Source organism: Schistocerca americana, chromosome 6 (assembly GCF_021461395.2).
Source record: "Schistocerca americana isolate TAMUIC-IGC-003095 chromosome 6, iqSchAmer2.1, whole genome shotgun sequence".
NCBI classification, from domain to species: domain Eukaryota; kingdom Metazoa; phylum Arthropoda; class Insecta; order Orthoptera; family Acrididae; genus Schistocerca; species Schistocerca americana.
Genome location: NC_060124.1, coordinates 89595114 through 89611977, shown reverse-complemented (window position 1 = coordinate 89611977; position 16864 = coordinate 89595114). Strand labels below are relative to the sequence as shown.

At 45.0% G+C, this 16864-nt stretch overlaps 1 protein-coding gene across 1 annotated transcript in view; it reads left to right on the top strand.

The window, feature by feature from the left end:
• The window catches only part of LOC124619637, a 382561-nt gene that overhangs the window by 240512 nt on the left and 125185 nt on the right, over positions 1-16864 (top strand). Inside the window, exon 6 of the mRNA XM_047146152.1 lies at positions 14984-15047. Within this exon, the coding sequence (XP_047002108.1) occupies positions 14984-15047 (64 nt within the window). The remainder of the gene's footprint in view (positions 1-14983; positions 15048-16864) is intronic.

Genomic DNA, 16864 nt, shown 5'->3' with positions numbered 1-16864 from the left:
GAGAAGTGTGAGAAGAATTGTATTTAGCTCACATTTTTCATCTGTAATATTTATTATTTGATAAAGCAGTTATTTGAAAATTTATCCTGTTTTTCCTCTCGCAGATGCCTTACGATACCTAAAATATGAACTTCGCTATTAGGCGATAGAGTATGCAGTACAGCATACAGGCTAATTTGTAAGCGATTAAGTCTCTTAATAAATCCTTAAATTCAGTTTGAAGCTCTTAGGTCTGAAGCTTTCCGACAGAAATCCTTTTTGTTGATTTGCAGATGACTTGATGTATTTGAATAACGTTATGAATTAAAACGCCCGTGTACACAAAGGAAACAATGGTTTACGTCTTTAATCATCAAGTGTACAACTATAAACAGACGTAAGAAGCAGATTTATACCCGACACACAATGTTTAAGGACGTGATAAGTCGGCCGATTACATCAGGGGAAAGGCGGGATGCAGAGGTACCGTAGAAGCACAAATGACGAGGTGTTGTTTCTTGCTGAGCTCTGCCAACCAGCAGACGCTCGTTGAGATAAATTGCTACGGTATGAATTGCAGTTGGTAACACAGATTTGTAAATGTCCATTGCAGAGCCGATAACCTTCAGTTATGGTTTCCGTTTGTAGCGAAGAATGCGAAATTAAGTTACGGCTATTGTACGACGCAATAAGCAGGAGAAAAATGGCCACTAGTGATCGTTGTGACCCGTAAAAATCGGGAACAGGAAACAATCGACCTGAAGTGCTCGGAATGAGGACGACGTGCAGAGCCGGTTCGAGGGGATTTTGCAGCCCCGTGCGATTATTTCAAGTGCCCGTTCCTCAAACACACACAGACACAATGTTATAGTATTTTATTCGCATTATCTTTCCTCAAAGATTTTTACTTTCACATCCCACTGTCTTAATCAGACATATTTGTAATGTAACGTCTTTAGAATTATCCAAAATTATTAGGTACGCCAATATAAAGCGATATCGCCTGAGAAGACTTCTTGTATTGCGAACTACAACAGGCAGAAGACGTGCTTTGTTGGTGCTGCACATTTTAGCGCTTTTCACCGAGATGAACTCATGCTGTTGTGGCTGGATATCAAAGCTGTGCGTATTGTTAACGCGCTAAAGAGTAGATCAGCGGCTTCGGTGTCGGCACATTTTGGAACCTTCGTGCCGATTGCTCTGAAACTCACGATAGTGTCAGTTTTTATTCTGCTAATTGCTTTAGAGCATTCACTACAGCAACTTTTGTTTATTTTCACATTCCTTGTTACAAAATACATGATTTTGGGGTGAGTGTCTAAAATCATCAGTGATCCTAGCACATGCAGCTCATTGATTCTAACATGCATAATCACAAATAAGTATTACTACTCCAGAATGAGATTTTCACTCTGCAGCGGAGTGTGCGCTGATATGAAACTTCCTGGCAGATTAAAACTGTGTGCCCGACCGAGGCTCGAACTCGGGACCTTTGCCTTTCGCGGGCAAGTGCTCTACCAACTGAGCTACCGAAGCACGACTCACGCCCGGTACCCACAGCTTTACTTCTGCCAGTACCTCGTCTCCTACCTTCCAAACTTTACAGAAGCTCTCCTGCGAACCTTGCAGAACTAGCACTCCTGAAAGAAAGGATATGGCGGAGACATGGCTTAGCCACAGCCTGGGGGATGTTTCCAGAATGAGATTTTCACTCTGCAGCGGAGTGTGCGCTGATATGAAACTTCCTGGCAGATTAAAACTTCACAGTTTTAACCTGCCAGGAAGTTTCATATCAGCGCACACTCCGCTGCAGAGTGAAAATCTCATTCTGGAAACATCCCCCAGGCTGTGGCTAAGCCATGTCTCCGCAATATCCTTTCTTTCAGGAGTGCTAGTTCTGCATGGTTCGCAGGAGAGCTTCTGTAAAGTTTGGAAGGTAGGAGACGAGGTACTGGCAGAAGTAAAGCTGTGGGTACCGGCCGTGAGTCGTGCTTCGGTAGCTCAGTTGGTAGAGCACTTGCCCGCGAAAGGCAAAGGTCCCGAGTTCGAGTCTCGGTCGGGCACACAGTTTTAATCTGCCAGGAAGTTTCAGTATTACTACTGTTTCGATTTTATAGCATAGTAGCTGATCAGTGCGAGGCGCATACACCCGTGATGTATGAGCACTAGAAAACGAACAAGAAAGCAGTCCCAATAAATCGATGATCATCTTATCCTGTCGCTCACTGAAAGAAAAGGGGAATGAATTCTCGCCTCAATCGCGAACTGCTACCGATTTCAATTTTCTCTTTGTTGCATGTAACTAAGCATAGCGACAACCACGGCTCGTTTTTCTCATTACACATAACTTGACGTATACTAAAAATTAATGTGGTATAACAGTGAAAAAGAACAGACTTAAGTATATTGGGTTCCTTCATGTGTCAGTATAGGTGGTGCAAGATATGATGTTCGACTGCAGTGGGAATGCTGCGACCTATATGTAAAGACGTGCACGAGAAGATGCTGACGTTTTCCAGGCTCGGCGCTGCCAACCCACATTAGGACACCGCTCAATGCGAAGCACGATTTGCATCGATCGACTGCTGCGGTATAGATTTCACACGGAAGTAACATAAATTTGTGAAGACGTGTTATGGAGATGTTCCTATTCAGATGAGCTACTCATTAGTAGCAAGGAACACATCACTACACTACACAACAGCGGCCAAGGGGTGCCAGAATTGGTTGGTCGGCAACGTTGGCAGCAACGCCAAAAAACAAGACGACAGTCCACGCGAAGTGGTCTGTAAGGAAGCGATATGCGACGAAACCAAACTGCGGGCCCAATGGACATCTATTCTTGTATGTTGAAGTACTGTATTTATCTCTACTACATTTGAGTTAAGACTGGTAATTCCCCTACGCGAATTGTGGCATTTCCAAATATTTCATTTCATTAAAAGGCGCCGACAGTTTCACCTAGCCACAGTCGGGAACGGTTGGCGGCATCCCTGCAAACTTGTTGCCTATGTGCGCCGTGCACTTTGCACAGACGTGAGGCACGACCCTGCAGATGACTAGATGTGCCTGCTGCTCATGCTCCTCAATGCAAATACCAATCGTCCAACCACAACCATAGCGCCATCCTGCCATTGTTTAGGGCAGCAACGATTTTGTTAGCCCATCTGTCAAATTTAGCCAGTCAGGCCTTTTTACTCCTAGCTGTAAGCCCCCCTCCCAGTGGATCAACTGACCACCATTCGTGGACCATGCGGAATTGGTACTTCACATTATTTTTATTTTTTGCTAATTTTTTGCTTTAGTATTTTCCTGTAGTGTTCAAGTACAATTCGTTGTGGTCTGTCTGCCGAGTAGGACCGTCGCTTCAGCAGATGTCGAGTTTTTGTGGAACGTGCTGGCAACGAGCCACTCCGCACGACTATTGGTAGCCAACAGGGAGTGTAGCTGCAGCCTAGGGTGTCGAATCCAGGCCGGACGCTCTCTGTGGCACGTGCTATCAGCTGGCAGTGACGTCAGTTATTCCGTACCCTCCACGTTTCTCAGACTTTTTCTGACACAAAAATTAACATCTGCTCATGACAAACATGACCTGCTAACGACCGAGCGAGGTGGCGCAGTGGCAAGCACACTGGACTCGCATTCGGGAGGACGACGGTTCAATCCCGCGTCCGGCCATCCTGATTTAGGTTTTCCGTGATTTCCCTAAATCACTCCAGGCAAATGCCGGGATGGTTCCTTTGAAAGGGCACGGCCGACTTCCTTCTCCGTCCTTCCCTAATCCGATGAGACCGATGACCTCGCTGTTTGGTCTCTTCCCCCAAACTAACCAACCAACCAACCAACCTGCTAACGGCCTCACAGCCCGAATGAGTTAACTAGTAATTCTTTTATTAGAGAAACTTTTTTCAGTTGCCCATATCACTGCCTGCCCTGGCCGGATTTGCTCTCCATCAGTACAGCTATAGCCAGTCATTGTGGCCGAGCGGTTCTAGGCGCCTCAGTCTAAAACCGCGTGACCGCTACGGCCGCAGGTTCGAATCCTGCCTCGGGCGTGGATATGTCTGATGTCTTTAGGTTAGTTCGGTTTAAGTAGTTCTAAGTTCTAGGGGACTGATGACCTCAGATGTTAAGTCCCACAGTGCTCACAGCCATTTGAACCATTTCAGTACAGCTATATCATCGGCGAATCCTTTCGTCTTGAATTTTAACCCCACTCCTTAAACCTGTCGTATATTTCCATTATTCTTTCTTCAAAATACAAATTGAGCAGTACGGCGGAAAGGTAGCAACATTGTTTTTAATCTCTGCTATCTTGGTCTTCCATTCTTAATGTTGCCGCTTGTTTCTTGTACATGTAATATTGTATTGTATGTTAATCGGGGACCTAGAAACTACGGAGAGGCTCTGTCCCCGCCACAGCTGCAGTGGCCCACAGCCCCACGACGACTACCGCAGTCCACCCCTCCGCCGCTACACACCGAACCACTCTTTCAGGTCTATTGTGCGGTTCGGCCCCCCGTGGACCCCCCCCCCCCCCCACCCCCACCCCAGGGAACTTCTCACACCAGACGAGTGTAACTCCTATGTTTGCATGGTAGAGTAATGGTGGTGTATGCGTACGTGGAGAACTTGTTTGCGCAGCAATCGCCGACGTAGTGTAGCTGAGGTGGAATAAGGGGAACCAGCCCGCATTCGCCGAAGCAGATGGAAAGCCGCCTAAAAGCCATCCACAGACTGGCCGGCTCACTGGACCTCGACATAATAAGTCCGCCAGGAAGATTCATGCCAGGGACCAGGCGCTCCTTCCAAATCTGGAAAGCCGTGCGTTAGACCATACGGCTAACTGCTCGAGCTACATGTAATATAATAGCTCTATTGCCATTTTCAAGTGCGTCTAGATTTATGTGACGTCCATATTACGTTGTTTGTGGACTGTCTAAAATGTTAACTTCGTTGTGACAGTGGTTTGACAGTTTCATAAATATAGTCGGCGTAGTCTGTTCACTTGTGTTGGAATTGGGCGGTCCGTTGTCTGTCAGTGGAGTAGTGTGGTCGTCCTGTAGAACCCACGCGACGCTGCTGTCGGTGTGCCATGCACTAGTACATCGAACGTTTGTTCACCGCAGGGCAGCACTTTGTGAGGCCCTGCGTATAGTGGCTGGATGGCTGGATGTATGGTGTCATCACATACCATAAGGAACTCACACTGGCGACGGTGCTTATGAACGAAGACTTTTGGATGCGAGTATGGTGACAGTGGCGACACGTACATGTTCCAAATATGTGTGCGAACGCGGTCCACTAACGTCGGCAGGTCAGCACGCACTGCATCGAAAGTAGGCTGTGCGAACTTCGGGGCAAGCGATATGGTTCGCCGTATAGAATCTGTGAAAGTAACGCACGGATGTCATCTTTATAAGTCGGCCGAACGCTGGGGATCACCGTGGCAGCGCTTCGGACCAGAACCCGCAGTGGCACATCAGAGCCGCTTTCATAGTCCTGTGCCACCTCCCGACCAGTCCGTTGCTTTGGGTGTTGTAGCGTATGTGTGACTGGTACCGCACAGGTGGCACAGGGCTGTGAAGAGGGACAACTCGAACTGCTGGCACTCACAGAGCTTCCACACCGTTACAATGTCAAGAACACACTGCTAGTCTTTTGCTTTTTCTCTCCCAAAAATCCTCTCCCAGGACGTTGGAGAAGTTTCGACCTCTCCAAGCTCTCGATGTTCACCTGTGTTGGAATTGGGCAGTCCGTTGTCTGTCATGACACTAAAACTTTAGATACAATGGAAAGGCGGCGCGAATAGTTCGACTCAACATATTCTTGAAATGGATGCAATTTTATGCCGACTATATCGAAATACACACGTCTAAAGTGTCACTAGCTCAAGAACGCAGCTGACCTATTGGATTGATTTAGATACTGCCCAGCATGCGCGCGACACGACAGCAACAATTATAATTCAAAGAGCCGTTGCTAGGGGTTTTGCCACTTTCGGCGAGAATTGAAAAATGTCGATCTGTTTTTCTTATCATCCGTCTCCCCGATTCCCGAATGATTTTTTCCTTGATTTTGGAAATTGTGCTGTACTGATGGACTCATGGGAGACGTCGTTCTGAGTCATCAAACTAGGTCATCTGGAAAACTGTGGTGTTACATTACGTGATCAAAAGTATCCGTACACCTGGCTGAAAATGACTTACAAGTTCGTGGCGGCCTCCATCGGTAATGCTGGAATTCAATATGGTGTTGGGCCACCCTTAGCCTTGATGACAGCTTCCATTCTCGCAGGCATACGTTGAATCAGGTGCTGGAAGGTTTCTTGAGGAATAGCAGCCCATTCTTCACGGAGTGCTGCACTGAGGAGAGGTATCGATGTCCGTCGGTGAGGCTGGGCACGAAGTCGCCATTCCAAAACGTCCCAAAGGTGTTCTATAGCATTCATATCAGGACTCTGTGCAGGACAGTCGATTACAGGGATGTTATTGTCGTGTAACCAGTCCGCCACTGGCCGTGCACTATGAACAGGTTCTCGATCGTGTTGAAAGATGCAGTCGCACATCCCCGAATTGCTCTTCAACAGTGGGAAGCAAGAAGGTGCTTAAAACATCAATGTAGGCTTGTGCTGTGATATTGCCACGCAAAACAACAAGGGGTGCAAGTCCCCTCCATGAAAAACATGACCACACCATAACGCCATCAGTGACCTCAGGCCAGTTTTGCTTTGGCCACACCTGGATGACGCACAGCTATTTATTGAGCCGCGAGGACCCACCTTTATGTCTCTGCGAGTCAGCTTTGACTGTGGTCCACATCTTGTTGGACTACCCGCTTTTAAATCCGCTCAGGCAGACGTTTGCACTGCGTGATATGCTTCCTGCACTTTTACCAGATGACGTTGCGTTGGCAGATTTAGTTTTGAGTTTTATCCGTGCAGAGTTTTTTTATCTCTTAATCTAAGTGTTTGTCCTTTTTTTGTGTTGAGTCTGGCCTTTGGCCTACGATTTTAGACTGGGGTTTTTAGTGCGTTTCTTGGTGGTTGGCTTTTCCTTTTTTGTTTCTATGGTCGGCCAACCACTGTCACACTCGGTGTGATTTTAATTCCTTTTGTCTGGTCTGTCTGTGTCTTTCTTGTCCTGAGTCGTCTCTTGTCATCTCCATTGTTTTTATTCATTGTGAGTGTTTCAGTTTCATGGAAAAAGTGACTGATAGCCCTAGTAGTCTGATCCCTTCAATCCCAGAAACCAACCAACCATAACACCACCGCCTCCGAAGTTTACAGACGCTGGCAGATCACGTTCACCGGGCATTCGCCATACCCACACCCTGCCATCGGATCGCCACATTGAGTACCGTGGTTCGTCACTCCACACAACGTTTTTCAACTGTTGAATCGTCCAATGTTTACGCTCCTTACACCGAGCGAAGAGTCGTTTGGCATTTACCGGCGTGATGTGTGGCTTAAGAGCAGCCGTTCGACTGCGAAATCCAAGTTTTCTCACTTCCCACCTAACTGTCATAGTACTTGCAGTGGATTTTGATGCAGCTTGGAATTCCTGTGTGATGGTCTGGATAGATGTCTGTCTATTACGCATTACGACCCTCTTCAACTGTCGGCGATCTCTGTCAGTCAACAGACGAGGTCGGCCTGTACGCTTTTGTGCTGTACGTGTCTCTTCACGTTTCTACTCCACTATCACGTCGGAAACATTGGACCAAGGGATGTTTATGAGTGTGGAAATCTCTCGTACAGACGTTATGACACAAGTGACACCCAATTACATATCCACTTTCGAGGTCCGAGAGTTCCGCGGAGCGCCCCATTCTGCCCTTTCGTGATGTCTAATGACTACTGAGGTCGCTGATATGGAGTACCTGGCACTAGGTGGCAGGACAATGTTTTTGGGTGTGTCCAGTTACTCTTGCTCACGTAGTGTATTTCGTTTCCGTTTTCATTAAAATATTTCTCGAATGAGGAATAAATTTCATCTTTTTCAGCACCCACTTTCTTGCAATTAAATAAGTAAATAATGCCTTGTTTGCAATTTCTATTGAGAATTCTACAACTTTTATTAGCCGCAGTGGCCTAAACTATTGGCTTCTGATCATTCGTTCGAGATGGGTCCAGGTTCGAATCCCGATAACGGATGGATTTTGTGGTGTTCTAAAGGCAGTGACTCTTTGCGTTGTTTCCGTTTCGTACCCAGTAGCTGCTGCTGTAGTTTTGACATATGTAGAGCCAAAGTGTTGACTTTCGTCAGAGTAATTAAAGATTATTAAGTAACTTGTCCGCATGCTTTTGAAAACAATTCGGTGCTTTAATTTCACCTATTTTCCATGTTTCTCCTCATTTGCTCAGTTTTTTCACTGCTTGATTTGAAATTAATTTTTTCCTCCATTTGCCGCCTAGTCTTCCCTAATGGTAGAAACGGCCCATATAATTCATAAACCATTATCGGCAGCAAAGATTATTTTTTACTGCTGGATGCAGCTCAAACAGCTGTTGCTGTGTGAGTATCGATACTCAATATACGGTAAAACTAAACAATGAGCTTTCAAAATGTTTAAAAGTAGTAAATATTACGACTTTTGAGGATACTGAAGCCTCACAAGATCTTATCAAGATGTTATGTCTGAACATTTCTCCACGATTTTAGTGATAATACTTCATTGTAGGTAACTGCATCATCTGCAAAAAGTGTGAGAGTGGTATTAATATTGTGTGCCATGTCTTTCATACACAGCATGAACAACAAGGGTCTCAACACGTATCTCTGGGTAATGTACGAAGTTGCATCTACCTCTGTCCATAAATCTTCTTCCAAGATAACATGCTGCATTCTGCTTACAAATAAATGCTCAGTCCAGTCACAATTTTCGTTTGGTAGCCATATGACCGCATTTTGATTAATAAATATTTTTGTGATACTGAGTCGAACTCTTGTTAGGAATTCAAGAATAACTGATTCCGCATGATGGCTATAATCCTTTGGTTTCAGAATACACTGTGTCAATGCGCGACGTTTCCAGAATCTATGTTGGATGGCATGGAGGAAGTCAGTGGTCGTTTTCTGTTAGTTGTTGTGCAAGTGTGTAGTATCGATAATTTACACTGTAAAAACACAGATTTACACATTACATTGGACTTTTCTCTACAAGGTACTATTTGCTAAATCTGTGCTCGTTGGAAAAATATAAAAAAACTAAGCTTATCCAATAAGGATATTGTAGAGCTCCATGACTTTACGTGAAATGAAATATGACAACTACAGTATACATAATATACGGGGTAGTGCGTAAGTCATTACACTATCTAGGTTGGTACAGCATACATCAGTATAGAACGTGTATAGGGGCCGTAAGATGTGGTACTCTTCAGTGCCACTCGAGTCTTACTTGACTTTTGCTTGCATCCATAATACTAGGTAAAGTAAAAGATTTCATGCTTATTCTTGTTTCATATAAAACTGAAGTTAATTTCATCGCATAGTGTTCTGAAGACTCGTGTGTATTTGTCCCTGCTTACGAATCCACGTTTGAACTGCTCAGTTTAAATACACTGTGAGTATATTGCACATATTCGACATAATTTCTTCTCGCATTTGATGGAGAACAGCAAAATTTTCATTGAAGTGGGAGGATGGTTCTAGTACGCAGACTTCTGCTGAAATGTGTTGTCTGTAAGACCCGTTAGTAACGTGTGAACACGTCTGCGTATTTAATGTTGCATTTTTAGCATTTGTAAAGAAGAATGCTCTAGTCGCTAAGATTACACAGCATACTCAAGGGCAAGAAGCAACACAATTCAAAGCAGAATTACGTACTTATTCCGTGACAAGTAGTAATTACGTTGAATACCAATATAGAGGGTCTATACAAGGGCGATGTACTTGAGGACAATATTATGGAAATGGAAGAGGATGTAGATGAAGATGAAATGGGAGATACGATACTGCGTCAAGAGTTTGACAGAGCACTGAAAGACCTGAGTCGAAACAAGGCCCCCGGAGTAGACAATATTCCATTGGAACTACTGACGGCCGTGGGAGAGCCAGTCCTGACAAAACTCTACCATCTGGTGAGCAAGATGTATGAAACAGGCGAAATACCCTCAGACTTCAAGAAGAATATAATAATTCCAATCCCAAAGAAAGCAGGTGTTGACAGATGTGAAAATTACCGAACTATCAGCTTAATAAGCCACAGCTGCAAAATACTAACACGAATTCTTTACAGACGAATGGAAAAACTAGTAGAAGCCAACCTCGGGGAAGATCAGTTTGGATTCCGTAGAAACACTGGAACACGTGAGGCAATACTGACCTTACGACTTATCTTAGAAGAAAGATTAAGGAAAGGCAAACCTACGTTTCTAGCATTTGTAGACTTAGAGAAAGCTTTTGACAATGTTGACTGGAATACTCTCTTTCAAATTCTAAAGGTGGCAGGGGTAAAATACAGGGAGCGAAAGGCTATTTACAATTTGTACAGAAACCAGATGGCAATTATAAGAGTCGAGGGACATGAAAGGGAAGCAGTGGTTGGGAAGGGAGTCAGACAGGGTTGTAGCCTGTCCCCGATGTTGTTCAATCTGTATATTGAGCAAGCAGTAAAGGAAACAAAAGAAAAATTCGGAGTGGGTATTAAAATTCATGGAGAAGAAATAAAAACTTTGAGGTTCGCCGATGACATTGTAATTCTGTCAGAGACAGCAAAGGACTTGGAAGAGCAGTTGAATGGAATGGACAGTGTCTTGAAAGGAGGATATAAGATGAACATCAACAAAAGCAAAACAAGGATAATGGAATGTAGTCTAATTAAGTCAGGTGATGCTGAGGGAATTAGATTAGGAAATGAGGCACTTAAAGTAGTAAAGGAGTTTTGCTATTTGGGGAGCAAAATAACTGATGATGGTCGAAGTAGAGAGGATATAAAATGTAGGCTGGCAATGGCGAGGAAAGCGTTTCTGAAGAAGAGAAATTTGTTAACATCCAGTATTGATTTAAGTGTCAGGAAGTCATTTCTGAAAGTATTCGTATGGAGTGTAGCCATGTATGGAAGTGAAACATGGACGATAAATAGTTTGGACAAGAAGAGAATAGAAGCTTTCGAAATGTGGTGCTACAGAAGAATGCTGAAGATTAGATGGGTAGATCACATAACTAATGAGGAAGTATTGAATAGGATTGGGGAGAAGAGAAGTTTGTGGCACAACTTGACCAGAAGAAGGGATCGGTTGGTAGGACATGTTCTGAGGCATCAAGGGATCACCAATTTAGTATTGGAGGGCAGCGTGGAGGGTAAAAATCGTAGGGGGAGACCAAGAGATGAATACACTAAGCAGATTCAGAAGGATGTAGGTTGCAGTAAGTACTGGGAGATGAAAAAGCTTGCACAGGATAGAGTAGCATGGAGAGCTGCATCAAACCAGTCTCAGGACTGAAGACCACAACAACAACAACAACCAATTCTGTCAAAAGTTGCTGACATGGAGTTCTCCATCAAATGCTGTAAAGTACGGAAAATGGATGCGAACAAAAATAAAGTAGATTGCGAGTAATATAACGCATTTAAATCGAGCTGTTCATACAAGGATTCGTAAGCGGGAATGTACACTGCCGGAAATTTATAGTACATTTGGAAAGACGATGTCGATTTTGATCCTGTGACCGCATACGCAACCTGGGGATAGCAGATCTACTGATAATGGTTTCAGCGTCGTCCGCCAACAGATAGCGTAGTTGGATTGGGTTGTTTGGGGGGAAGAGACCGGATTAGGGAAGGACGGGGAAGGAAGTCGGCCGTGCCCTTTCAAAGGAACCATCTCGGCATTTGCCTGAAGCGATTTAGGAAAATCACGGAAAATCTAAATGAGGATGGCCGGACGCGGGATTGAACCGTCGTTCTCCCGAATGCGAGTCCAGTGTGCTAGCCACTGCGCCACCTCGCTCGGTGGATAGCGTAGTGGTATAGTTACCAGAGCGCAAACTGTGTCTACCCTTATGGTATGCTCACAGCCAGAAGGTTCATTGTGGTGCAAATGTGTGAAGCAAAAAGGCAGCCATGTCACGGAGCCGCATTCATGCTTTCTACAGCTAAGTGAGCGAGTTTGAAAGGGTCAAATTGTAGCCTTCGTAGTGGCGGGATGGTCCGCTCGCAGGATTGCCACACAAGGTGGACGTTCCGTGTGAATTGCGCAACGATGCTGGTATGAGGGGTCACGTAAACATTCTTTCACCCGTAGACGAGGTTCTGGATGTCCACGCAGCACAGACGCCCGCTAGTATCATCGTATTGTAAGGGCAGCAGCGGCAGATAGTACAGCCACAAAAGATAAGAGAACTCATGAGACCTGACATGTCAACACGAACGGTTGTGAACTGGTAATTAGCAGTGGGTCTACATGCGTGCATACCTCTAGCCCGTACACTCACGCCACAACATCAACATGCACGGCTCGAATAGTGCCGTCAGAGGATCACTTGGAAGACGGAATGGCGCGCTCTGGTCTTCAGCGATGAAAGCGGATTCTACCTGCGTGCAAGCGATGGTCGTTTACGTGTACGACACAGACCTTGTAGGCACTGTCTCCTAGAGTGCATTCGTCCAATACACACTGCTCCACCCCAGGCTTTACGGTCTACGGTGCTATAAGTTACAACTCTCGTTCACCTTTGGTGTTTCTGGAGGGTACGTTGACCAGCGCTCGTTACATACAGAACGTCGTTACACCCATTCTTTTGCGCTTCTTGCAACAGGGAGATGATGTGTTGTCCCAACAGCATAGTGCTCGCCCAAACACTGCCCTTGAGACTCAACATGCTCTGAAAGACGTGCAGCAACCTCCCTGGCCAGCACGATCACTGGACTTGTCTCCAGCCGAGCACATGTGGGATATGATGGAACACGAAGTGACTCGTGTGACTTGTCAACCAACAACTCTTACAGAACTTGGTGACCAGGTTGAGCAGGTGTGGCATAACGTATCCCAGGACTGTACTGGCCGTCTGTACGATCGACTGGATCAAGAGCCAGCGCCTGTATTGCCCCCTATGGATGCAACACCACGTCCTAATATGGGTGTCTCAGCATGGGTCGACACTTAGCACCTCAGAACCGCTTATGCTATTGATCTTAAATGTAGTCATTTCATGTACTGCCGGCCGAAGTGGCCGTGCGGTTAAAGGCGCTGCAGTCTGGAACCGCAAGACCGCTACGGTCGCAGGTTCGAATCCTGCCTCGGGCATGGATGTTTGTGATGTCCTTAGGTTAGTTAGGTTTAACTAGTTCTAAGTTCTAGGGGACTAATGACCTCAGCAGTTGAGTCCCATAGTGCTCAGAGCCATTTCATGTACTCGATATGCATTTTTTCACAGGAAAATGTTACAAACCTCTAAAAAGGTACACTAACTTTTTTCCGGCAGTGCACATACATCAGTCCACAGAACACCACGCAAAGAAACCAGCTGTTGTTTTACATGAAACAAAAACAAACATGGAATCATTTATCAAATGGTTCAAATGGCTCTGAGCACTATGGGACTTAACAGCTATGGTCATCAGTCCCCTAGAACTTAGAACTACTTAAACCTAACTAACCTAAGGACAGCACACAACACCCAGCCATCACGAGGCAGAGAAAATCCCTGACCCCGCCGGGAATCGAACCCGGGAACCCGGGCGTGGGAAGCGAGAACGCTACCGCACGACCACGAGATGCGGGCAATCATTTATCCAACCGAAAATTACGGATGTGCAAAAAAATAAAAAAATCAGGCACAATATGAAGAACATATTTAGAATGCAGTTCAAAGAGCGTAAGACATATAAGAAGTCATAATTAAGAACACAATGCGATGAAACCAGCTTCTATTTACTACGAAACCAAAAGAAATATGGAAGACTATAAATCAACCAACAAGAAGACGCTATGTGGAAGGACTGATAATCTTGTGGCGCTCCAGGTGGGCTGAAATCCTTATGAGCTTCACCCCCCTGCAGCACAAGCTGGATGCACGCCGGTTTCTGACGATACTCAACGTTCAGAAAACAGTAGTAATGAGTAGTAAATGATAGTGAATAGGAAGCTACCAGTTGGACGCCAACCCAATGCCAACCACACTACTGCAGTAAGTAAATAAATTCGTATTCCAACACAACTTGCCATATAAACAGTAGTAATGAGTAGTAAATGATAATGAATAGGAAGCTACCAGTTGGACGCTAACCCAATGCCAACCACACAACGGCAGTAAGTAAATAAATTCGTATTCCAACACAACTTGCTATATAACTAACACAAACGACGGTAAAATGTTTTCTATGGTCTCGTCATAGAGCAACAAACTCCGGTATCCAGCGTCACGACACGGACTCGAATATGTAACTTTTGTATGCCTCATCTTTTTTAGTTATATTTCGTAAAATACAAGCATTTTAAAGAAAGTCAACGTAATTTAAATAAAAACATCGTTTGTGACTGAAAATTGGTGTTGTTCCCTTTGTATTTCATGTATGAAAATCAGCTATGGCTTATGTAATAGTCGTTACAGACAAAATTAAATGATTTGTTTGTACTAACGTGTTCATACTTATTTTACTGAGCTTCTTTACGCTGACTACATGTGACACCGAATGCCTGTGATCTAAGAATTGTTTGTTTTCAATCTCTTATCGAGCGATAAGGCGCCTAGATTAAGTCTCTGCACCCAGGTTTAAGAGGATTAGGATTCTAATCCCCGTAAGTCCATTCACGTTTAGGTTTCCTGTGATTTCACCAAATCGCTTCTCGCAAAGGCCGAAATGGTTCCTCTGTTGAGATTTGGTAGAATATGCGCCCTTCTGATCCGTGGGAAACTTGAACTCTGACTCTAATGACGTTATAGTCGACGAGAGTTAAAAGTGAACCGTTCTTCGTTTTAACATTAGTTCACGCTTGTAGGCGCTTTGTAGTAAATGTTAACTATAATCAATTCAACAACTTTTGTTGTTTTTTCAGGTGTCGCTAAGCAGATGCAACAAATTCTTCAACGTGATCCACACCATTACTGATAAATTTGGAGGTGAGTAAATCGAACATTGCATGAAATATATGTTTCCCTGATATGCAAGCAAACACGCCTTGAGCGTTACACTACTACAACAGTTGCTTCTTATTGAGCAATAAAGCTGTGTTCAAATTAATAACCATGGAAAAGCAGTGGGCGGTGGAGGGGCTGGAGACACATATTGAGGTCCGCATCGATTTTACATCTGATGTCTCACTGCAACTATAAAATACAGTTTAAGACAAAAAGACGCATCACGAAGATCACAGAAATCGGTAGATGTTATGTACGTGTACGGACAGACAAATGATTACGGTTTCCGAAATATTGGATGATTTATCCACGAGAAAGAGCTTCACAAAGTGATCAAGTCAATACCGCGTTGGTCCACCGCTGACCCTTATGCAAGCAGTTATTCAGCTTAGCTTTGATTGATAGAGTTGTTGGATGTGCCCCTGAGTGACATCGTGCCAAATTATGTCCAAATGACGCGTTATATCGTTAGAATCTCGAGCTGGTCGGAGGGCCCTGCCCACAATGCTCCAAAGTTCTCAACTGGGAAGAGATCCGGCGATTTCACTGGCCATTGTAGGGTATGGCAAACGCGAAGACAAGTAGTAGAAAGGCGCCGTGTGCGTGTGGGCATTATATTGCTGAATTGCAAGCCAAATATGGCTTGCCATGAAGGGGAACAAAGTGGGGCGTAGAATGTCGTTGATGTACCGCTGTACTGGAAGGGTATCCCAGATGACAACCAAAGGGGTCCCACTATGAAATGAAATGGCACTCCAGACTATCACTCGTGGTTGTTGGGCGACAGTCAGCTTTGTATTCCACCACCGTCTGGAGCGTCTCCAGACATGTCTTCGCTGGTCATCCAGGCTCAGTTCCATGTGGGATTTGAAAATAATTCTACACCAACCAGTCAGAGCCCATGCCGAATGTGCCCAACACCACAGCAAACGGGCTTGTTGGTGTAGAGAGGTCAACGGTAGTCGGCGCAAGGGTCGCCTTGAACCCAACCCCTTTTCTGTAAGACGCCTACTAAATTGTCCCTGTATTTATTGAAACATCAATTGCATGTTAGATCGCTGATAATGATGAATACGGGGCCCTAAGTGCTTCTCCGGCGATTGCTCAATGCTCAGGCTTTGTCATCTCTCTAGGGCGACCGCTATCATCTTGACGCTGCGTTCCGCCGTGGTTCACGTATTTCTGTCAACGCAGTTGAATAGTGGCATCGCTCCTATTCAGTTGTTTAGCGATTAGCCGATTACTTCAACCGGCTTCTGTGAGTCCAACTACACGTCTTGTCTCAAATGTGGACATCATATATTGTTCACTAACTGCGAGGCATAGTTACCGTCCAACTGAGCACACGGAATGAAATTCGCGAAGCCTTTATGCCTCGGTATCGACATGTCCCTTGTTTACTACCGTTCCCGGCTGCGCGGTGAAATTTTTCTGGAGCATCAAACGTTCATCCATGGGCCAGCATAGCTTACAGTTTTGCTTTTTCCGTCGATACCTGAATATGAATTTTTGACTAATTTGCATAACCCCTTCACAGGGCATTTTTTTTTTTTTTTGTCTTAAGAGTATATTAAATTAGACAGAAAATACAACATATGATGTATTGGGCGTAGATAGACTTCACCCACGTACAGTACGACTGACGCCTGTAGAAGAACCCTTGACTCGTCCGCAACATCGCCCCCCCCCCCCCCCTTTTTCCTGCCCGACTGTGAAAGACACGCGCCCGGCCGCACTGCACTGTTCTGTCCACAGACGAGGGCCGTCCTGGGGCACACATCGTATGCCAGGAGAGCAAA